This window comes from Eptesicus fuscus, chromosome 9 (assembly GCF_027574615.1).
Source record: "Eptesicus fuscus isolate TK198812 chromosome 9, DD_ASM_mEF_20220401, whole genome shotgun sequence".
NCBI lineage: Eukaryota > Metazoa > Chordata > Mammalia > Chiroptera > Vespertilionidae > Eptesicus > Eptesicus fuscus.
The window spans coordinates 53,212,825-53,237,464 of record NC_072481.1 but is presented as its reverse complement, the minus strand read 5'-3'; the positions used below and the strand labels follow the sequence as shown (position 1 = coordinate 53,237,464).

The 24,640-nt window shown below is 37.8% G+C and overlaps 1 protein-coding gene across 2 annotated transcripts in view; it reads left to right on the top strand.

Annotated features, from left to right (window-relative positions):
• The window catches only part of LRRIQ3 (leucine rich repeats and IQ motif containing 3), a 94,815-nt gene that overhangs the window by 12,433 nt on the left and 57,742 nt on the right, over nt 1-24,640 (top strand). For both annotated transcript variants that reach the window (XM_008139537.3, XM_054720802.1), the window contains exons 4-5: nt 6,239-6,372; nt 19,897-20,053. In XM_008139537.3, coding sequence (XP_008137759.2) covers nt 6,239-6,372; nt 19,897-20,053 — 291 coding nt within the window. The remainder of the gene's footprint in view (nt 1-6,238; nt 6,373-19,896; nt 20,054-24,640) is intronic.

Sequence of the window (24,640 nt, the reverse complement as noted above, 5' to 3'; positions counted from 1 at the left end):
ATGTATTATTTTATAATGCATTATATATAAAACAAACCTAAAAATTCTATGAATGTGAAAGAGCAGAGACTGTCTGGCTAAGACAATATAACCTGAGAAATTATACAGTAGTGAAGTGAGTTTCCTGCTTTTCTTTTCTTTTTCATTTTTATATCCTAAAATTGAAGCTTAAGAAACAGTAACCCAGAAAAGCCAAAATGTACAAATCAATAAATAAAATACCCAATAATACAAACAGAAGCCGGCTCTCTCTGTCTAAATGACCAAGAAAGTTTCAGTTTAGTAAGACAGATAACTTTTAGATCATTACCACTCTATTACAGTCAAAACCGTAGAAGAAATTGTGGTTGCAACTTCACCCATGCCAGCAAAGGTTGAGTGGGGAGTCTAGACTGGCATGGGTGAAGGTGCAACCACAGGAGATAAGGATTTTCACCATTGCCTAGATATAATAAGGCCACCCCCATAGTAGTGTCATTGAAGACCACATACAAGTTGAAACTTCCATCCTCACACAGAAGAAATGAGGAGCCCTCTCACCAATTAGGTGTTAATAGAGGTTGAGTGGTGAGGAACCTGACCTTCTTCCTACACCTGGAAGTCACAAGAAAATGACACATTTCCTCTGATGGAGCAATCTCAAAGAAAGCTAAAAAATAAGATGAAAATACAATTAAAAGTTTTACAACATAGCCAAAACCGGTTTGGCTCAGTGGATAAAGCGTCGGCCTGCAGACTCAAGGGTCCCAGGTTCGATTCCGGTCAAGGGCATGTGCCTTGGTTGCGGGCACATCCCCAGTGGGGAGTGTGCAAGAGGCAACTGATCGATGTTTCTAACTCTCTATCCCTCTCTCTTCCTCTCTGTAAAAAAATCAACAAAATATATATTAAAAAAAAAAGTTTTACAACATAATACAATCTAGGTTTTAACAAAAAAATGATTAACATGAAAAGAATTTGGAAGATTTTAGATTAAATAAAAACAGACAATTAACAGATGCTAACACTGAGAAGATAAAATGGTTAAATATTATAAAGCACCCATGATAAAAAAAAGCTTCAATGGGCAACCATAAACATGCTTGAAACATGTGCAAATAGAAGACCTTAGTAGAGTTAAGGTCTGTAATAGCAGATATAAAGAATAAATAGTGATTTGAGATCTCAGAAAGGCAATAACCAACCAACCAAACAAACAAAAACACTTAGTGAATGAATTTAACATTAGATTGAAAGGGAAAGGTGAAAGAATGAGAGAAAGGAAAAACAGAATAGTAGAAATTGCCCAATATGAGCAAGAAACTAGACTGAAAAAAATAGATATTCCATGTAAATGGAAACAAATATCCCATGTAAATGGAAACAAAGGAAAGCAAGGATAGCTTATATATTTATCAGATGATGTAGACTTTAAGCCAAAGACCTTAATAAGAGACAAACAAGGTCACTATACAATTATGTGTATACTAGAGGCCCAGTGCACAAAATTCATGCATGGAGGGGGGTTGTCCCTCAGCCCAGCCTGTACCCTCTCCAATATGGGACCCCTCAAGGGATGTCTGACTGCCCGTTAAACGGCATCCCTCTCACAATCCAGGACTGCTGGCTCCCAATTGCTTGCCTGCCTGCCTTTCTGATTGCCCCTACCGCTTTTGCCTGCCAGCCTGATCACCCCCTAACCACTCTGCTGCCAGCCTGTTTGCCCCCAACTTCCCTCCTCTGCCGGCCTGGTCACCCCTAACTGCCCTCTCCTGCAGGGTTGATCACCTCCAACACTCCTCCCTTGCAGGCCTGGTCCTTCTCAACTGCCCTCCCTTGCAGGCCGGGTGCCTCCCAGCTGCCCTCTCCTGCTGGCCATCTTGTGGTGGCCATCTTGTGTCCACATGGGGGCAGGATCTTTGACCACATGGGAGCAGCTATATTGTGTGTTGCAGTGATGATCAATATGCATATTACTCTTTTATTAGATAGGATAGAGGCCTGGTACAGGGGTGGGGGCTAGCTGGTTTGCCCTGAAGGGTGTCCCGGATCAGGTGGGGGTTCCCTTGGAGCGTGGGGCAGCCTGAGCGAGGGGCCTGTGGTGGTTTGCAGGCCGGCCACGCCCCCTGGCAACCCAAGTGGAGGCCCTGGTATCTGAAATTTATTTTCCTTCTTCAATTGAAACTTTGTAGCCTGGAGCAGAGCCAAGCCTGGGGCTCCCTCCGAGGAGGCCGGCAGCCATTTCTGTTGGGGTTATAATTGAAACTTTGTTGCCTTAAGCAGGTGGGCCCCGCCAGGGTGTGCTGAAAGCTTTGCTTCCCCTGTTGCCGGCGGCAACCCTGGCCTGCTCTCTCAAGCTCCATTCTGCCACCATTTGTTTGAATTTGTTTACCTTTTATAATGGAAACTTTGTAGCTTGAGTGGAGGCTTAGGCCTGGCAAGGGCAGGCAGAAAGCTTGGCTTCCTCTGTTACCTAGGAAACCTTGCTCTCTGTGGCTGTAGCCATCTTGATTTGGGTTAATTTGCATGCTCGCTCTGATTGGATGGTGGGATGGATGGTGGGCGTGGCTTGTGGGTGTATTGGAGGTATGGTCAATTTGCATATTTGTCTATTATTCGGTAGGATATATATATATATATATATATATATATATATATATATATATGCACCAAACATACAGTATCAAAATATATAAATCAAATATTAACAGACTTTAAGGGAGAAGTATAGAGCATAAGTAATTTTACAGGAATTCCATACCCCACTTTTAACAATGGATTAATGTACCTCACATCATTGTTTCTCTCCCTCCCTTTCTAAAATCAAGTAAAAATAAATATAAAATTGATTGGGAATCTGGGTAATTATATACAATATGAATAGAATATAGGTTTTTTTTTTTGTTTAAATATGTTTTTACTAGAGGCCTGGTGCATGAAATTTGTGCATGGAGGGGGGGTGTCTCTGTGGGATGGGGCCTAAACCAGCAGTCAGACATCCCTCTCACAATCTGGGACTGCTGGGTCCTAACTGCTCGCCTTCTTGCCTGCCTGATCACCCCTAACCACTCTACCAACCTGCCTGCCTGATGCCCCTAACTGCCTCTGCTTGCCGGCCTGATCACCCCTAACTGGTCCTCTGCTGGCCTGGTTGCCCCGTAACCGCCCCTGCCGGCCTGGCTGAACACTAACTGCCCCCCTGCTGGCCTGGTTCCCCCCTAACTGTCCAGAAGGAAGTCGGACATCCAGAAGATGTTCGGTAGACCCAGTCTAATTAGCATGTTACCCTTTTATTAGTATAGTTTGATTTTTTAGAGAGAGAGGAAAGGAGAGGGAGAGAGAGATAGGGACATCAATGGTGAGAGAGAATCATGATTGGCTGCTTCCTACAAGCCCCTACTGAGGATCTAGCCTACAACCCAGTCATGTTTCCTAACCAGTAATTGAACCATTGCTCTCTTGGTTCATGGGCCGATGCTCAATCACTGAGCCACACTGGCAGGGAAGAACTACTTTTGCTGTTATAACACAAAGTACTCTCTTCCATATGAGTCATATTACAAAAGTCCTTAGTATGTTTTTGAAATGCCTCATCATGTTTTATACCAGGGTTAGCAATAGCCCCATGTTCATTTCAGGGTTATAATAGCAAGTGGTAGACCATAGGTATTTTATTATTCTACCATCTATTTTGTTGATTGTTGGTAGTTCTTTGTTAAACTTTTACATAATAATTTAATTTTTTTATTAAATTGAAGATATTAGTACTAATTATCCTTAAAGTTAATTTTTTTCATAATTTTACATTATGTACTTTGGATAAATTGGTTTAGACTGTTTTTTGAGTATTAGATACATGAAGGCATATAGGTTCTTTGTAAACTCTAAAATATATTCTTTTAAGAAATATTATTATGAAACTGCTACAGATAACATTATTTGGATGTTTGAAATGTTTTAGTCCTATTCTAAGTGCTTTACAGATATTCCCTCACAACAACCCAGTGAGGCGTATTATTGTTATCTCTACAGATGATGAATTGGGGACAGGTAAGTTACTTACCCTAAATCACATTGCTAGCAAGTTGTAGAACTGGGATTTAAATCCAAGCCATATTCCTCTAGTAGAGGAAATGTATTACTTACCCTTTAGAAAGAGGATGTTTCCATTTATTCTCAGATTTCAAATGGTTGATGGCATTTGTACAAATTTAGTGCAGCTTTATTGTCATTTTACAAAATAATTGTCTTAGGACATCAGAAAGCTGAGTGTAGAGGTTACTTGTTCTCTGGAAGGGACACTAACTCTGCCCACAGGTGAAGAGTATCCTATATAATAAAAGGCTAATATGCAAATCTTCCAAAGGCGAAACAATCGCTCTATGATGCGCACTGACCACCAGGTGGAAGATGCTCAATGCAGGAGTTTCCCCCTGGTGGTCAGTGCGCTCCCACAGGGGGAGCACCGCTCAGCCAGAAGCCCTGAGCTAGGCTCACAGGTGGTGAGCGCAGCAGAGGTGGCGGGAGCCTCGCCCGCCTCCACAGCAGCACTAAGGATGTCCGACTGCCAGCTTAGGCCTGCTCCCTGCGGAGAGTGGGCATAAACCATCAGTCGGACATCTCCTGAGGGCTCCCAGACTACGAGAGGGTGCAGGCCAGGCTGAGGTACTCCCCCCACCCCTGAGTGCACGAATTTCATGCACCGGGCTTCTAGTTCTATTTATAAAGAGAAGGAATTACTCATGCCTTGGTGAGAATCCAGACTCTGCTTTAACTGCAGTGTGAACTTAATGGTTCTCTGCTGGTGAGAACTGCAGCATCTGACCAGGATCACTAAAGACTAGCCACCTAAGTTCCCTACTATATTCTTCTTATTCACTTCTTTCTTATGCTCTCAAACTCCCTGCCCCCAAGCTACTGTAGGGGAGGAAAAATAATTTTCCCTCTCTGTTCTGAGTTCTTGGCTGAGACTTCTGTAATAAAAGAGATTAACAAGAGAAAAACAAACAGAAGTTTGTTACTGTCTTCTTCATATATACATCAGAGATACTCAGGGTAAAATGAGTAACTCCTGAAGTGGCTTAGAATTAATGCTTAAAGAATGGGGAGAGAGAATGTAGGCTTCTTAGGAGAGTAAATGATTTTTAGGAAAGATGAATGGCCCTTAGAAGAACAGATGGGAGTTTGTGACAAAATTCATCTGGGTTTGGTGGTCTCTCTTAAACTCCTTTCCTTGTAATCTTCTCATTTTGTTCCCCTTAATAAGAAACCATCTTTCCTGGTTGATGAAACTATTGACAAGAGGATTTATTTTGAATGCATTTTGGAAGATCTTCCTTTAGGCATATAAGGGAAGTTCAGAGAAATCCCCTTCCTGTTTTTGCTGTTTTTCAAGTGTCACTGGTCAAAATAATGAATATGCCAAAGGAGCATATTTTGGGTTGGCATATCTTGATCTCCTACAATCATATTATGGGGTGGCATAAAGTAGCACTAATCTGCAAGATTTTGTTGTTATTCTAGCAGTACATAGATGATTGAAGGTATAGGCAGAAAAGGTGTGTGTTCATAACATGATGGGTTTGGTGATTTTCAAACAATACAAATTTTAGTTTTTTAAAGCAGAATCCTTACATTCATAACATAACCAAATTGGCTTTATTACTAACCAGTAAAATGATCAAAAAGATATAGGGAGTCTATATTTCCAAAAGTAAACAATTTGCAGGTGAGAGATCTTAGAGATAATTTCTTTAAAGGAAAGAGAGAATATATCTTTCCCCAGGGGGATGTGCTGTGTTCCAATACTAGTGTCCAACATTGTAGTGAAGCTGCAACAAAATTTTGAACTGCTGTAAATTATTTTATGAATCCAACATGACAGTTTTCTGGATGGGGATCCACAGAATACTTTTAGAGTTTCACTTAATACCTATTCATGTAACTACTTTTCAGAGGTTGACATACTTTGGTCAAAGTTGATATCTATGCTCTCAGATTGGGAGAAGAATCTAGAGAATAGAGGAAGTTATCATCATGGATCTTGCATTTTGTTAGAGAATTGAAGTTATTCAGTGCTACTAAATCTTGATTTACTCATCTAATAAAATATATGTGAAAATGTGTATCATTCAACTCCTGTGCCTTTAAGATACCTGTGAATGTGTTAATAGTTTCTACCAAGAAAGTACCGAGTTTAAAGTGTCTTTTGGAAATAATTTCATAAAATATAATTATTAAACATATTTTCTTTATACAGGGATCAACCTATGAGGATGAAACTAATGACATCAAATTTGTTATTTCAAAAATAAATGAAATCATGGCTCATAATTCACCAGTTTTGATTATTCAAAGATGGATACGTGGTTTTCTAGTTAGAAAACATTTGAGGTATGTTTTATTTTCTCTACTATTTGAATATTAAACTAAGATGTTAAGAAAATCAATGATAAAAAGGCATTTGTCCAATAATACTCATTTTTGCATTCCTATTAAAATGGTACTTTATTGATTACTTGAATTAGTTTTAAGGAACACACCACAGACTTTATAGTAATATCTTATAATATTTGGCATAATAAAAATTTGATACTTTTCCTTTTTTAAAGAGAATTGACTATATATGTATATAAGTAATAAAGTTTTTATTAATTAATAATTGAGTAATTCTACAGTGTTTCTCTTAAATTAAAAAACAACCATCTAAAACATACTGAATTCCCTCATGTAATGGGATGAAATAGAAATATAAACCATGAGACATATATGAGGATTTCATAATTTGTTTGAATGTGAAGATAATTTTGGTGAAACATCTGCTACCATATCAATCTACATTGGTTAATTGTAGTTTTCTTTCTCTTTGTTCCTTGCATTTGTTTCCAGTAGCTGACATTTGCAAATAGAGGAACACTTTTCTTGGCAGAATCTCTGAACACTGAACTTCGGGAGAAAAGATAGGGTATTCTGTCAATTTATATATATACACACACACGCACACACACACACACACACACACACACACACACACACACACATACATACTAGAGGCCCGATGCATGAAATTCGTGCACGGAGGGGAGTTATCCCTCAGCCCAGCGTGTACCCTCTCTAATATGGGACCCCTTGAGGGATGTCCGACTGCCTGTTTAGGCCCAATCCCACTGGTGTCCCGGATCAGGTGGGGGTTTCCTTGGGACCTGGGATGGCCTGAGCGAGGGGCCTGTGGTGGTTTGCAGGCCGGCCACTCCCCCTAGCTACCCAAGCGCAGGCCCTGGTATCTGGAATTTATTTTTCTTCTACAATTGAAACTTTGTAGCCCGGAGCGGAGCCAAGCCTGGGGCTCCCTCAGAGGCCGGCAGCCATTTCTGTTGGGGTTATAATTGAAACTTTGTTGCCTTAAGTGGGTGGGCCCGGCCAGGATGTGCGGAAAGCATTGCTTCCCCTGTTGCTGGCGGCAACCCTGGTCTGCTCTCTCAAGCTCCATCCTGCCGCCACTTGTTTGAATTTGTTTACTTTCTATAATTGAAACTTTGTAGCTTGAGTGGAGGCTTAGGCCTGGCAAGGCAGGCGGAAAGCTTGGCTTCCTCTGTTACCTAGGAAACCTTGCTCTCTGTGGCTATAGCCATCTTGGTTTGGGTTAATTTGCATACTCGCTATGATTGGCTTGTAGGCATGGCTTGTGGGTGTGTTGGAGGTATGGTCAATTTGCATATTTGTCTATTATTAGGTAGGATTAGTCATGCCAAACATCACACATATGATAAAGTAAATGAAAAATTTTTATAGCTTATTTTCAGATGCTAAATGATAGAGTACAGAAGATAGAAATGAAATGTCCCCCTGAAATATAGGTAGGATTAAAATAGATCCAGAATTGGGCAACTCAGATTAGGAAGTTTCATTGAAATGATATTCAGCATTGTGTGGTAGGCAGAGAGAATGGTCTCCTGCATTAGCCTGCATGGCTAAATCATAGATAACAGTAGCCCTCTTAGAGAGAGAAAAGTATGAGGATCAAGGAGCCAAACTGACCATAATACAGTGCCTGCAACTTCTGAAGAAGAGGTTCCATATACTTTTCAAACTAAGGTCAAAGTGTGAGAGAAATTGGACTCACAGTGGAAACAAGTAAAATTATATGGAATAAAAGATGTGGAAAAGGATCAGGCAGCTGCTGACAGGAGCATATTTATTTAAAATATTTTTTCTGTCTCATCTTTCTTTAAATTTAGTGTGAGTTTTATATGAAATAAAGGTCTAATTAAAGGGACTTATCTTTAGCTATGCCCCTACAATTGAGTTTTTCACTTTTAGAATCAAGATTTCCTGTATATGCATGTAACATTAGATTAAAAACCTTGTGCATGGAAATGGTATCTCAAAATTCAGCATGCATGAATAGAATTTGAATAAGATTTGTGGGGAGAGATGTCTGTAATCTATATATATAAAAGGCTAATATGCTAAGTGTCTAACCATCTGACTGGTCACTATGACCGCTCTGACCACCAGGGGGCAGACACTCAACACTGGAGCTGCCATGACATGCACTGGCACCGTGGACCAAGCATTCACACTTGGCTTCCCCTAAGTGGGACACAGGCCCCACCACCATCCCAGAGTGACAGCCAACCAAATCACAGCCGATGTTGCCAAGTCCCCATAGCGCAAAATGCGATCCACAGCCCAGCCCAGCCCAGAAACGGTCACTGTGGGAACGGGTAATGACGTCATGTAGCAACATCTGGCTTCCTCTCCCTAGTGACGACTAGCCTCCTTGCAGTTTCTTCAGCCCAGGAATATGATTTGCTTTATAGCCAGGTGCAAACATTTCACACTTTAGCCAAATGTCTGTTAAGCATTTTCCCATGCCTCATCTCATTTGATCCTCACAGAAGTCCTGGAGTAGGTAGATAGGGTACTTGGTAGAATTCTATTTTCTTTTCATTAGCCAGAAAACAGATTTAGAAAGCTTAGAAACTTGACCCTACTGAAAAGAAGTAAGAAATGGTGGACCTTGAAAATGACTTTAGGTTTTCTCACTGCTCAGAATATAGTCAAACACTGCTGCAGTTAAATATTTTACCTTTTGTTCTAACTGCATGATCTACAATAATAATCTACTTCATGTTGATATTTACCTCTGTGTTGCTGACAATTATCTGAAAGAGAAGTTAGGGTGCTTCACTGGGCTGGAACAAAGTTTAGCTACATCAGGAAGCAGGTCTAGTGAAGCAAGTTTATTCTATATCTATAAAAGGCTAAGTTGACTCACGCATGCGCGATGCATATAAAGTTCTCGCTGGCACCAGTCACATGCACATGTTTTGATCTGTCATTGTCGATCCTGAATTTGGTTGACACTTCTATTATAGAGAAAGAACAAATAGTGATATTAAAATATTTCTTCTAATTAATTTTCTTTCAATGTGCACAAATCTGTGCACTGGGCCACTAGTAAAAATATATCAGAGTGGTTCAAGACAGACAAATTTGGATTATTTCTCTCTTTAAAATGCTGTTCCATTAGGCATATTAATTAACTACTCTGAGTCTGAGTTCCTGATATGTTAAATGGTAGAGATCAGAGGCTAACAGCAGTTTGCTTGTGGGAAGTGAGATCATGTATATAAAGCACATAACACCTGGCAAATATGGATATTGCATTCTTATTAGCTATTATTTTATATTAATGTTATATACTTATGTTTATGTTTATTATCTCATATGATACTATAAAGATAACAGTAGTAAGATCTCTTCAGTCTTTTAAAAATATTTTATTTTATTGTTGATAGTATTACAGATGTTCTCCAGTCCCCCCCCCCCACTTTACCTCCCTCTTCCCAACCCCTACCTACCCCAGGCCTTCACCAAAATATCATCTTTATTGTGGTTATTATATGTTGTGCTCTCTGCATTATTAGACTCCATGGAAAAATGTTTCTTTGGATTTCTTTCTCCCTTCCAATTATATTTACCATAACATGCACTGAGTAATTGCATTGATCAACTTAGAAATCCTTCAATTGCTCCCAATGTGCTAGGGGCAAATGACTAGGATATTTGCCCATGCAATAGTCATCACATACCTTTATTATCACAAGCACTTACCATACTGTATTGCAGATGTCTGTATAATTACATCTCCAGATGTACTGCACACTCCATATCCCTGCATATACCATAATGCTTGATACATGGTAGGTGCTCAAAAATATTTGCTTAATAGATGATACATAAATAAATGGAGAGACTGTGGAAGCTAGAACCATAAAAGCATTTTTGGATTCATCTATGGGAAAGCAAAACCAGAAAGAACTGGGAAACATATAAAGCTACCCTGAAAGGTGCCTATGGATTCCTAAAGGTCCAATCAATCAGTGTTCTCATCTATCTATTTCTAGCTATGAGAAATGTCCCTCATGCCCCAGTGTTTTGCACCTTGCTTTGTTCACTTAAACTGCTTGAAATTTTGTATACAGCTTTTAAATTTTATATACTGCCTAACTTTAGAAAATTATTGTGATTACTGTTATTATTTTTAAAGTCATACTATTTTAACATGGGGGTCTGAGGAAGGTACACTTTTACTTTTAGAATGAAGTGTTGTGCTTAGATTGGCAGCTTTCTAAATCTATGTAAGGGCAGCTATTGAGGTAATAGGGAGGATTATTGGTTGGGTCAATGTGATATAAAAAAGACAAAAGAATGGAAAAAATTAGGAAACAAACATTGAATGTGTGATATATGTCAAGTACCATATTAGATACTTTAGTACACTTTATATTATTTAATACATTAGAACTTTTAAGTTTGTCCTGTATTTTCTGTTTTGTTGATGAAATATTAAGAATTTAACTTGGTTGAGAATTTAAGTTTTGTGTCCAATGTGAGACAGAAATTTATTTATGTTTAGGACATTTGTGGTCACACATAAAGAGATGAAACTGTGTATGTTAAAAATGCAAATGTCAGGTTTGCCATATCCCAAATTGTATTCTCTCTTTTCCACAGCCCTGGAATCAGTTATTTTCCAAAGAGCCCTATGCTGTTTACGGGGGAATGGTATTTGGAAACCAAAATCATGGAACTAGATGTGTTCCTTGTTCTGGGGTGTCATGGTTCCTAGGTCACTTCACCAGACTGAATAATGGATTATTATTTTCTTCATTGTGAATACATACTGATACCTCCAATGCTAATCCAACACCGAGGGTTCTTCACTGCTTACCCTTATTTCCATGTTATATTTCCCTTCTTCTACCATGTAAATTCTGGTTGCCAACATTGCCAATAATTTTACTTATTAGCTTAACACGTTAAGCGCCAAGCCTGTTTTGTCTTCCTTTCCAGAAAGTGTAGTGTCAGTCACTGGTGATTGACATGGTGCTTAACGTGTTAATCATAATGATTAAAGTTGTTTGACAATAATTATACATAAACTACTATCAACCAGAAACACCCTAGTGGAATTATTATATTCTATATATAATAGTATCTTATATAATAAAAGCCCAGTGACCATAATGGCGTAATGACCAGAACGACCGCTCAACCAGTCGCTATGAGGTGCATTGACCACCTCTCAGTCCCTCCACCTGGCCTGCAGGCTCCCATTGCTGGATGGCGAACAGGGAACCAAGGTGGGTGGTGGCGGGGCAGGACTGGGAACTGGCAAGCAGGCAGAATGGCCTCTTGTTCCCATCCTGGCCTGCAGGCTCCAGTCACTGCTGGATGATGAACAGGGAACCACGGGGAACCAATATGGGTGGTGGCGGAGCAGGACTGGGGACTGGCGAGCAGGCGGAAGGCAGACATCTTGGTCCCTCCCCCCAGCCCACAGGCTCCGATCAATCGCCACATGGTGAATGGGGTGGGTGGTAGTGGCTGGGCAGGACTGGGGACTGGCAAGAGAGTGGAAAATGGCCTGATCGCAGGTTAGGCCTAGGGACCCTACCCATGCACAATTTCGTGCACACTGGGCCTCTAGTATAATATAACATGTTATATAATGGTACAGTAGCTTTGTATATTACTTTACAAAAATAACATGTGACTTTACTCTTACTAAATTATTTTTACTGCAATTTACTTTTTTCATGTTTAAAGTTTTAAATATAATTAGCTCACTCAATCCTCACAGCAATTATGTGAGATAAATATAATTATTTAATAGATACTATAAGAGACAAACTGAGGACTAGTAAAAAAAAGGTAGATGAAAAGAAGAGAAAGTACTACATTTACTTATTTAATACAAATATAATACGAAGAAAACTAAGGAATTTATTTTAGTAGTGGAATATCTCCCCAAACTCTTTATCCTATCTAATAAAAGAGTTATATGCAAATTAACCATCACTCTGCTTCATCCACAAGCCATGCCCACCAGCCAATCAGGAGCGAGTATGCAAATTAACCCAGCCAAGATGGCTGTGGCCACGGAGAAAGCAGGAGTAATATGCAGATTGACCATCACTCCAACTCACAAGATGGCTGCCCCCATGTGGTCAAATATGGCTGCCCCCATGTGGACACAAGATGGCCACCACAAGATGGCCAGCAGAGGAGGGCAGTTGGGAGGGACCAGGCCTGCAGGGGAGGGCAATTAGGGGCAAACAGGCTGGCAGGGCAGCAGTTAGGCATCAATCAGGCTGGTAGGGGAGTGGTTAGGGGCTGATCAGGCTGGCAGGCAGAAGCAGATAGGGGCAATCAGGAAGGCAGGCTGGCGAGCAGTTGGGAGCCAGCAGTCCTGGATTGTGAGAGGGATGTCCGACTGCCCATTTAGACCCGATCCTCCTGGGATCAGGCCTAAATGGGCAGTCGGACATCCTTCGAGGGGTGCCAGATTGGAGAGGGTGCAGGCTGAGCTGAGAGACACCCCCCATGCACGAATTTCATGCACCGGGCCTCTAGTATTTATATAGTAGGCCTAGTAGGTAGCATCAGTGTCAGATAGAGGGATTATAATATGCTTGCTGTAGTTTTCTGGTTGCATGTTGATGAATAGCTCATTAGTTAAAATTCCTTTCATAAAATAATTAAAGCAAGTACTTTTCTTATCCTTCCTGCATAAGAATTTGGAAAATTATAGGTTATGTTGCATCTAGAGTTCTTATCTGCAAACAATAGAAGCTAACTCTAAATGACTGAGGGAATGATGTAATTTGTTGGAGGTTTATCCTGGAAACTCACAGAATATTCAGGAAGCCACAATAATTGGACTTGAGAAATAAGTAACAATGAGAGACAATGCAGAACCATGGCTCCACCAGAGAAAGAGCTTGCTTAGGGAGCTTCCATTTACTAACTTATGACACCTTGTCATTCTGCTGCAATTGTCCTTGGGCTTTTGGATTATTCCTAAAAAAAGTATAAATTCAGGGAGCAAGCATTAAATAGGCTGATGCTAAGTTAATGACAATGTCTTAGCTCTTAGGAAAATGATAAAGGAAGTATCTGTTCCCTTAAGTCAGGCATACATTGGAGATAACAATATATCAATACAGGTAGCCAGAATGGCAGGGTCTTCAGGTACTGTGCAGCTTCACTAAATGTACATTAAATTCATTTTGGTTTGCATAGCCATCTATATATATATAAGCCTAAGCGACCGAATGACCAGTCGCTATGATGCACACTTACCACCAGGGGACAGACACTCAATGCAGGATCTGCCCCCTGGTGGTCAGTGTGTTCTCACAGCTGAAGTGCCACTCAGCTGATCGATGGGCACCAGACGCAGGGATCATGGCTGGCCGCCGCAGCCCGGAGACCACAGCGGAGGGGCAGTGAGCCTACCGAGCAGCAGCAGTGGCAGTCACAGTGGGGCCAGGATGAGCAGGAGCAGCAGGAGGAGCAGCAGGTGGCTTTGGACTGCGATTTTTTTTTAAGTTATTCATTGTTTTTCTTTTTCTTTCTTTTTTTTTAAATATATTTTATTGATTTTTTTTACAGAGAGGAAGAGAGAGGGATAGAGAGTTAGAAACATCGATGAGAGAGAAACATCGATCAGCTGCCTCTTGAACACCCCCTACTGGGGATGTGCCCACAACCAAGGTACATGCCCTTGACCAGAATCGAACCTGGGACCTTTCAGTCTGCAGGCCGATGCTCTATCCCCTGAGCCAAACCGGTTTCGGCTGCACTGCCGATTTTGGCTTGATCCCCACAGGCTATGCTGAGGGACCCCACTGGTGCACAAATCCATGTACCGGGCCTTTAGTATTATTATAATAAGCAAGACTAATATGTTTTCTAGGATCTCTAGAATATTTTTGTAAGTTACAAATTTCTTATTTTAAATTTAATTTACAATTAAGTTTGTATACGTATAAATCTATATCCAAATATGTATATATCCACTTGTTTTCTATTCTTCTCCAAATGTCTATAAGGTAGAATGGAAGAAAAAATGTTTGTGTTTGTGTGTGTGTGTTCATATATGTATGTTTCAGAATATGGTATAGATCAAGGTTTTACAAAATTCAGCTTGTGGGCACAATCCAACATGGCTTGTTACACAAGAAGAATGCTTTTTTATATTTTTAAAGAATTATAAATATATAGAAGAGTGTGCAACATACCCAAATATATACTGCAAAAACCTAAAATATTTACTCTCTGGCTCTTTATGGAAAAAGTTTTTGATCCTGATATAGAAGACTATGCAAAACACAAGGATAAAATTTCTATTTTAATTGAATTTTGATGTGATGGATAATTTCATTGCTGGTTTTGTTATGTATGTTACTAGTTTTTGAGTTGAATTTAAACTTTGCTTGGAGCTGTGCTCAAGAAAGCAAGAAAAACTTTTTCCCCTAATTTTTAGGTTGCTAGAAAAATATCAATTTAATTTTCCTGATCTATAAAATTTATATGAAGGATAAAAGTGCATAAATAAAACTACAGAAATTTGTTGTAGGTAACTTATGATATAATAACTAACTTTGAAATCTATATTGTTAATTGCCCCATAATTATTTGATATATGAATATCCTGGAATCATGACAAATGTTTGCAAATAAGACTCCCTGTGAAAGAAAAAAATGTTGATTATAATCTAGGGAATTAGATTATAGGTTGCAACTGAGCTACCAGTTGGTTCATCAAACTAAAGGGCAACTTACTAGGGGGAAAAGAGAACAAACAAGATTTATGACCTGGAGACTATTATGCTAAGCAAAATAAGTCATTCAGAGAAAGACAAGTATCACATGATCTTACTCATATGTGGAATCTAAAGAAAAAATAAACTTATGAACAAAATAGCTCCAGAGACATAGAAACATGGAAGAGACTGATGAATCTCTGAGGGAAGGTGGGGATGGGAGGGTGGGTGGGGAGTGATTAATCAAAGAACTTATATTCATATATGCATAACCCATGGACACAGACAATACAATAGTATGGTGAAGGCCTGGGGCAGGGTGGGGAGGCTAGAAGAGGTCAATGGAGGAAAAAAAGGTGCATCTGTATTACTTTCAACAATAAAGATACATACACACATACATATATACATACATACATGCATATATACATACATAAATAAAAGATTTACTAACTTGAAGGTCCCCTGAAAGGGTAAAGAATAAATAGGTCATAGTTGATTCTAAGACAAAATCTTTGAACATTAACATCTATGAATGCATTCTTTTTTTATATACACTATTAAACCTCTACTAGTTTTTAAATGGGTATGAATTACCAAATAATATTCAACATAGTAATGTCAAAATGTATATGATGCAGGAAATTATTAGCCTCATTTCAAATTATTCACATAAAATATTTTCTTTATAAGAATTTTATAATGTACCTAACATGATTTCATAATATAAAAGCATTAGAGGCAACTTTTCAGTAATACATCTATTATTTGGATGGTAATTGACTGTTACATGCAGTGTACGTTTTGAGTCCTTATTTTGGAATTATGAAAAGAAAAGGAATTATAATAGCCTATTTTTTATAGTAAATTATGTAATTTTGAATGCTGATTTTGTTCAATAGTGACTACATCATTTATATATAATAAAGATTAAGTTAATTCCTACCTTAGAAAATAGGTATATCAAAATAGAAGTAGCACACATTTTTTTCAAAGTAAATCCTATTTTCAATGATAAATTTAGGTCAACATTCCTATGAAAATATTTGAGTAAGGTGAATTTGCCGGATATAAATAATTTAAAATAAAATCTATCTTTTCATATGGTTTGGATCATTAATCATAATCTGTAAAGACAAGGTACAGATTCAAGCTAGTGTTATCTAAAATTTGCAGCTTTAAAATTAACACAGTTTAATACTCTTTTGGAACACAGATGTCCTTTCCTCTACTATTTGCTAAACAAAAATATAATCTTTGTTAAAATATTATTAAATGACTGAAAATATTTTATGATTGTGTAAGCAACTTAATAATTTAACAAATAAAATACATTGAATCTAGTCTTATAATATCTTTCTGAGTTTAATAATGCCTCTACTTAAGTTGTCAGAATTAGACTGAATCATTTATTTTTTTAAGTTTACACATAATAATTTTAATTTTACTAACACTTTACAAAATGTTTTGATTTTTTTGAAACCCTGAATAAAAAAATAGACATATCTTAGTCTTTTTAGAAACTAGTTTTTCAAAGTGGTATGAGAAGCAGAATATTTTGTATGATTGTTTTCTTTCAAAATGAGTGAGCTTCTACATGGATACACAAGCAAGCTTTAGTACCATCTTCTTGTCCTCATTAGATTCATTAGCAAACTAATGGCTTACAGAGGTGAATAGACTCATTCTAACCTTGTGTGGTTCTTCCTGCACTTGGGGCAGGAGCAGCACATCCATAAACAGAATTCAGGAAATGTAATAATAGTCTTGTTTCCTGGGTACCATGCCCTGATGATTCAAGCTCTCATAGCAGGATCACTCCTGTCTGCCTTCTCTTTCAGATGAGGACAGTTCTGACTCTCTTAAGCCTTTGTTGCCATTCCAGAAACAAGTCTCCTTTAGAAATATATAGTTCAAAACAAATCACATGCAACACATGGCACTTGCATTTAAGCTACTCTAACAGCAACCTTTGTGTCTGTGACCTATATGCATTTTGACTACCTACTTCAAAGGACAGTTTATTAAACAAAATCAGAAAGTCTCATTATAATGAATCATTTTCTTGGAGTAGACTGGATGTAGATGTAATTAACTTTGCTTATGAAATGTCAGAGAATACTTTTAGGAGATCATGCCTGAACTGAAGCTTTAATAATTGGATCTGATTATCACATTTAATAGAATAACTAAGAACTAGTCATTTTCTCTTGCTTTTTTCAAAATTTTCTTTCTTTGTTTTGGATTTTAATAGTTTTACTATGCGGTGTCTGGATATGGATCTTTGCACTTAGTCTTTTTATAATTTGTTGAGCCCTTAGATTTATACATTAATGTTTTCTTTAGATTTCAGACAGTTTTAGACATTAGTTCTAATATATATATTTATTTTCTTCTCTCTTTTTTTTATCTGTTACTTTCATTATCCCTATGTTGGTGAACTTAATGATACTCTAGATTTCTTTGTGGGTCTAATAACTTGTCTTCAATATCTTTCTCTCTGTCAGCATAATTTTTATCAACCTTTTCAAAATTTCTGATTTCTTTCTACCAATTAAAATCTGCTGTTGAACTACTTACGCAACCATTTTCAGTTATTATACTTTTTAATCGCAGAATTTTCATTTGGTTCTTTTTTAGTAATTTATGTGTCTTTATGGATAATCTCTATTTGAGAAGACATCATTATTATTCCTCTCTTTACTTATTTAAGGTTTATTTCCTTTAAGCATATTTATAATAGCTGCTTTGAAGCCTTTATCTGTTTTGTCTATCATCTGTGCCCTTTCAAAAGCAGTTCCAAAGGCCTGCTCTTTTTATCTGTCTAGTTTACACTTTTGTCTTTCTTTGCCTGTCATAGTTTTTTGTTGAAAACTGGACATTTTAGATAGCATATTGTAACAACTCTGGATACTGATCTCTTCACCCAGGACTCGTTTTTTGCTTGTAAATTTATTTAATGACTAGGTGGACTATTTTAGTGAAGTCTATTCCCCCCACATTGAGCAGCCTGTGATACTGCTTCTTAGCGTGCACACCCTTGGCCGGGCGCAGCCACCCTTGGGGTGATAGTGGTTGTAGCAGGGCTCTCTTTGACTATCTCTTTTTCTGATTTCTCTGTTAAGCTCTTTGAAACCTTTGACATCACAACTGTTAATAGCCTCCACTAATTGCCAGCTGATTTCTCTATGGTTTTTAACAATATTTTGAGAAATTTCTCTAAAGCTGACCCTTTACAAAAGTAAATTGAAAAATATCTTAGAAAATCTAATCTAGGCAAGAGTAGCTAAGAGGTCTTGGGCTCTCCTCCTCTTCTCAGCTCTTACTTGTAGGGCAGAAGCTCTCACCCAGTTCAAAAGGTAGAGAATAGTAAAGCTCTGATCACCAGTGCTCTCAGCAAGTAGAGAACAAGTATAATTATATTATACACTAGAGGCCCAGTGAATGAAAATTCATGCAGTGGAGTGGGGGTCCCTCAGCCTGGCCTGCCCCCTCTCACAGTCCAGGTGCCTTCAGGGGCAGGAGGCGACCTGGCAATCAGAGGAAGGCGATGCCCCCATCACACCTCTGCTGTTGCCACTGTCGGCAGTGCAAGCCTTGGCCAGCCCTGGTTACCTGAGCCTCAGGCGGCCCTGGGTGGCTGGGCAGCTGCCACCTGAGGCTTGCCTGCACCTCAGGTGTCGGCTGGGCAGCCGCCATTTGAGACTTGCCTGTGCCTCGGGCTGGCCCTGGGAAGCTGGGGGAGCTGAGGGGACTAGGGAGCTCAGTGTCTGGTGCCCAGTCCCCGGTGGGGCTGAGGAGACTGGGCACCACCATCTTGTGGCTGTGGCGCCGCCATCTTTGAGGGTGTGACAGTCAATTAGCATATTCCCTCCTTATTGGCTGTGGGTGCCACCATCTTTGTGAGGGTGTGATAGTCAATTAGTATATTTCCTCTTTATTAGATAGGATAGTTAAGAGAACTGTAAACCATCTTGAAGTTTACCAAAGAGAACCAGGAGAAAAGACAGCTAAGAAGAACTCTTTTGGGATCAGAGAAAAACTTTTGCAAAAGGCTGGAAGTTTATAACATTAAAAAACTTCACTACTTAGTACGATATTAGTTTGTTTAATCAATTAATCAGGTAATATTTACATAAACCATAATATTAAAATTAGCCTCACTTATTTCTTTCAATCTTTTTAAAGTGGGTCTTATATAGAAAATTTTAAATTATTTTGTGGCTTACATTATATTCTGTTGAACACTACTACTCTACAGTAATTTTCCTAGATGGAAATAAAAATAACTTCTTCACTGGAAAGGAAAAATAAAGATAGGTTACCTTATATTTTTCTAGATAATTTAGTCATGTTCTTTCTTCCATCCTATATAATAAAGAGCTAATATGCTAACTAGACCTGATAGCAGAACAAACTTACAGAATGACCTTCCAGAGGACCTTCTGGAAAGACAGTGGTGGGGGGTGGGGCTGCAAGGCAGCAGAGGCTGTGAGGGCTGAGGCAGCTGCAACTGTGAGGGCCTATTCTTGCATAAATTTCGTGCATTGGGCCTCTAGTTAAAATGCGGAGTGAGATATAAGTATAGAATTGTTTATGGATTCAAGTCACCACAGATTTCGCATCACTCATTTATCTCATAATGAATGTTGATGGAAAATCTTAGTGCCTAAATAGTATAATGTATTATTAAAATAAATATTACATTAAATTTACCACCATGTTTTCTAAGATGTATTTTCCTTCTCTTTATTTTGGTTAAAATACTAAATGACTACTTTCCCCCTTTATTATTCAGCCCCTTGTTTTTGCATAAAAAACGTCAAGGAAAATTTATTAGTGAATGTAAAGCAAAATGGACTTCCAAACACAGAAGATATGAAAATAAGGTTTTGAAGGATCTCATTATTAAGCCTGAAACAAATATAACAGGAAAGCTTGCACGAAGGAAACATGTAAGTCAAATGAATTTATTACTTTTCTTTGAAATATTTTTATTGAAGATATTATAACTATAATTTTTGTAACATTTTAAGGAAAATATATTGTATCATATTGTTAATATTCTACTTGTGATTTTCTTGATGTGAGAAAAGTCCTATAATAATGTAGTACAAATGTAATTTTGTGATATATTAATTACACTTATCATGACCATTTTATAATTTATGCTTTGTGTATGTATTTCTCTTATGAGTTATAAGTAGATATTAATAATAGTATAAAATTACTTCTTAGTAGTTTAAAATATAAATATTTAGTTTATTAAAGGCTGATAATTCCACGAATGGCATAATATTAATTCACTATTTGATTTTAAATTATATACTGCTTTGAGGACACAGTGGAAATAGAAGCATATTTATTGAGTGCCTGCTGTGTACAACGCACTACACTAGATATATTTCATGTAATATGTAACTTATGTTCCACAACACTGTAAGATAGGTATTTTTATCTCATTTTATAAACAGGAAAACTAAGTCTCAGAGGAGTTTGTTAATTTACCAAAGCTACACAGTTAAGTAACATTGCTGGGACTTATCTTCAGGTCTCCTGACACCAGAGTTTATGCTTTTTGTTTTGACTTGGACATTAGGTAATGGTAGAAATGAAGACAATATTGTAGTATAATTAACAAAAATGAACTTTTTATAATTTGTAAAGCACTGTGTTTGTGATAAACTATTTTATGTGTGGACTTTTCCTGAGTAGCCTGAGCTACAAATATTTTTATTATAGTAAAATATTAGGAGGGTCTACAGAAAGGTCTAGGCTGCCATTAGTCTGATTTCAATGTAATTGAGGATGTGTGTTCTAAATATAGCTCAGAGATATCCTCAAGCCCTTAAATCTCACAAGTTATTCATTGAATAAAAACATAGTTTTAAAAGGCAAAGGCATCCTACTCAAAACTTTTCCCTCATGAGCACTCACTGCCAACTATATTAATTTGCCCCAGATGACAGCATGCTTTATTAAACTATAAAGTTCATGTGAAGTGTCTTTTGGCCCTCTATGTAGAATATAAACTTACTTATTTTAGGCATGACACTTGCTTTTTATATGCTTTAAACAGAGGAGTTTTTCACTGAATATTGTAACCAATTTGGATATGATGATAACCAATTTGGAGATATATATATGTTTAGAAAGACTCATATACAGAAATATGTATATATACATACACACATATCCATATATTTATATATCCATATACATAGATGTAGGTTATGTTATGGCAAGTGACTATTATGGGCATCAATAGGAGTAAAATATTCATATTATAAAGGTTACTAGAGGCTTGATGCATAAAATTTTATGCACTGGAGGGGGATCCTCAGTCTGGCCTGCCCCCTCTCATAGGGGCAGTTGGAGACCCAGCGATCAGGGGAAGGCGACACCCCATCACACTTCTGCTGCTACCACTGCTGGCAGCGCAATCCTCGGCCAGCCCTGGTTACCTGAGCCTCAGGTAACTCTGGGTGGCTGGGCAGCTGCCATTCAAGGCTTGCCTGCACCTCAGGCCAGCCCTTGGGGGCTGGGGGGCTGAAGGGAATGGGGACTCTGGAGGCAGGTGCGCGGAATGGCCTTGCCATGCGCCTGCAGCCCCGGCATGGCTGAGGGGACTGGGCGCTGTCATCTTGTGGCTGCGGGCACCGCCATCTTTGAGCGCATGGCAGTCAATTAGCATATTCCCTCCTTACTGGCTGTGGGCACCACCATCTTTAAGGGCGGGGCAGTCAATTAGCATATTTCCTCCTTATTGGCTGTGGGCTACACCATCTTTGCGATGGCATGAGGGTCAATTAGCATATTCCCTCTTTATTAGATAAGATATTATATAATATCTATGCAGTTATATAGAATATATCATTATATATTGGGATTTAGAAGTGTTTTGAATGTTATGAATATTTTGGCAAAATATGTTAATTATTTTGAGAAATTTCTAAAGTTCATTGGTGTTATTGATGCTAACATCATTATTAATGTCATTTTTATTAACAACTATTTATTTATATTTTATAAATATATACATTGTTCTATGCTTTTTCATTGTGTATATCTCTCATTCATAGAACATTATAGAAGTTATCTTCAGCTTAATTTCTTAAAGTAATTGAAATGAATTTTAATTATAAGATTTATCTCCGAATACTTTGTATAAAATTGTTGTTCCATCTTCTGCTGGTTTTATTTGTACTCCCCTCTTTATCTCACTTATGCTTTAACTGTTTTTATTGCTAATATATCTAGTCTTTAGTGACTTGGAGCTTGGTTCATTACAAACTATACTGAGATAATTGATACCATACAATGCTTAAGAGAACCTAGGATCCAAGAACTTTGAGTTAGGGAGTAGGTAAAAGGGAGGAGGTGAGAAAAGATTGCCATTTAATATCAGGAGCTCATTTTACAAAAAGATGACCTTATCAAAGTAATGAAAAAGGATTAGTCAAGAACAGAATTCAAGTTTTAGTATTTAGTAAAAGTGATCAATGGCTGAATCTGCTTCTATTTTGGGATGAAGGGTTTGTCTAAAGCAGGCGTCCTCAAACTACAACGTGGGCCACATGCAGGTGTTTTTGCCGTTTTGTTTTTTTACTTCAAAATAAGATATGTGCAGTGTGCATAGGAATTTGTTCATAGTTTTTTTTAAAACTATAGTCCAGCCCTCCAGCGGTCTGAGGGACAGTGAACTGGCCCCTGTTTAAAAAGTTTGAGGACCCTGGTCTAAAGGGTTCACAACTTCTTATATTCATTGAAAGAGTCAGAGGAGTGAGTTCAAGTTGCATTCATTTAATAAATGTTATGCTTCAAAACCAGAAGTTCATGGAAACACCAGAGTTTATGGTGCAAGAATAAACTTTAAATGAGATATAGAACTAAAAATCAGGAGCCAAGAGGAAGGACTCTGAAAAACTTGGTCAGAATGGAAGAAATTAAAGATCTGAAATAATCACTAGAAATATTATTTTTATATAAGACTTATAGTTATTGGTCAAATGATGGTTGCACCTCTTGTAGAATAGGTTAACATAAATATAGAATTATGGTGGTAATATGATCACCATAATTCTATATTTTAGGGAAACTTATATATTATTATAATGGCTTTCAGGGAAATCTAGAAACTAAATCTAGATTATTATTGATTTTGCTGAGATTATTTGAAATCTGCTTTGGCATAATCAACACTTTTCCTTAAAGGATACCAAGGAGAAGATATGTACAAGGACTAATAGCAAACAAAGCAGTTTCTAACTGGGGCTTTGACCTAAAATTTCATTGTAATATTTTAGTAGTCTGGGCTAGACTATATGATATTCTTTTTTATCTATTCTTTGTTAGCTCAAATAGTCTCTTTTTACTTATTTCCTAAATTGCAACCATGAATTTTAGAAGGGATAATGTATGAGAAAAAGTCACACCCATTGGAGACAAAAGGAAAGAGGTTCAGGGGGTCGGGGGCGGGGAGCAATTTGTTATATATTTATCTCTGAGGCAGCTTAGTGGTTCCCTTTCCACCCACCCACACTCTCTTATCTGACACTTCCTTAAGCTGGTTTAGTCATATTTTGTTAGGAAGGAACAGAAAGAATGAAAGAGGTTAGAAAGTGTTGGTCAGGAACCATCACACCCTTTGTCTTGACACTTCTAGAGAGAGTGCATATGTTCTCCCTAGTCATCAGCAAAATGAGGAAAGGGATCAATAGAGCCACCCAATCCAATTTCTGTGGAAGGGATCTCTTACTTGGCGCCACTTCTTAAACGGCGAGGCGAGTGTTTACATCTTGTATTCCTTTATGGCATTGCATAGTTCCTGGAAACACCATATATAATCTAATATGGCAGTTACCTATACTAAGGTACGACTTGCTTTAGAACTGTTTATTTGGTTTAATTCTAGCATATTTTATTGATTTTTCCTTCCAAAGATTCATTTTTCTCATTACTAAAATCTTGCCATGTTTTTGTAAAACAAAATAAAATTTTCTCAAATATAATTCTCCTGTGAATCCTTTCCATCAATTATTACTGAATATATTTTACTGAAGGTTTATAGATTTATTTTTTAAACTTGATGAACTTTTGGTATTTTACTATATTATACAGTAATTTTTAATAAAGGTTCAAAAATGTAACCTAACTTTTTTTTTGGTATATATAAATCAACTATTCATTCATGGTTTTTTCTTTTTATTTATTTTTCTTTATTAAGGTATTACATATGTGTACTTATCCCCCCATTGCCCCTCCATCCCTCCCATGCATGTCCTCATCCCCCTGTTGTCTGTGTCCATTGGTTAAGCTTATATGCATGCATACAGGTCCTTTGGTTGATCTCTCACCCTTACCCTTACCCTCCCCTACCTTCCCTCTGAGGTTTGACAGTCTAATTGATGCTTTTCTGTCTCTGGATCTGTTTTTGTTCATCAGTTTATACTGTTCATTATATTCCACAAATGAGTGAGATCATGTGATATTTATTTCTCTCTGACTGGCTTATTTCACTTAGCATAATACTTTCCAGTTCC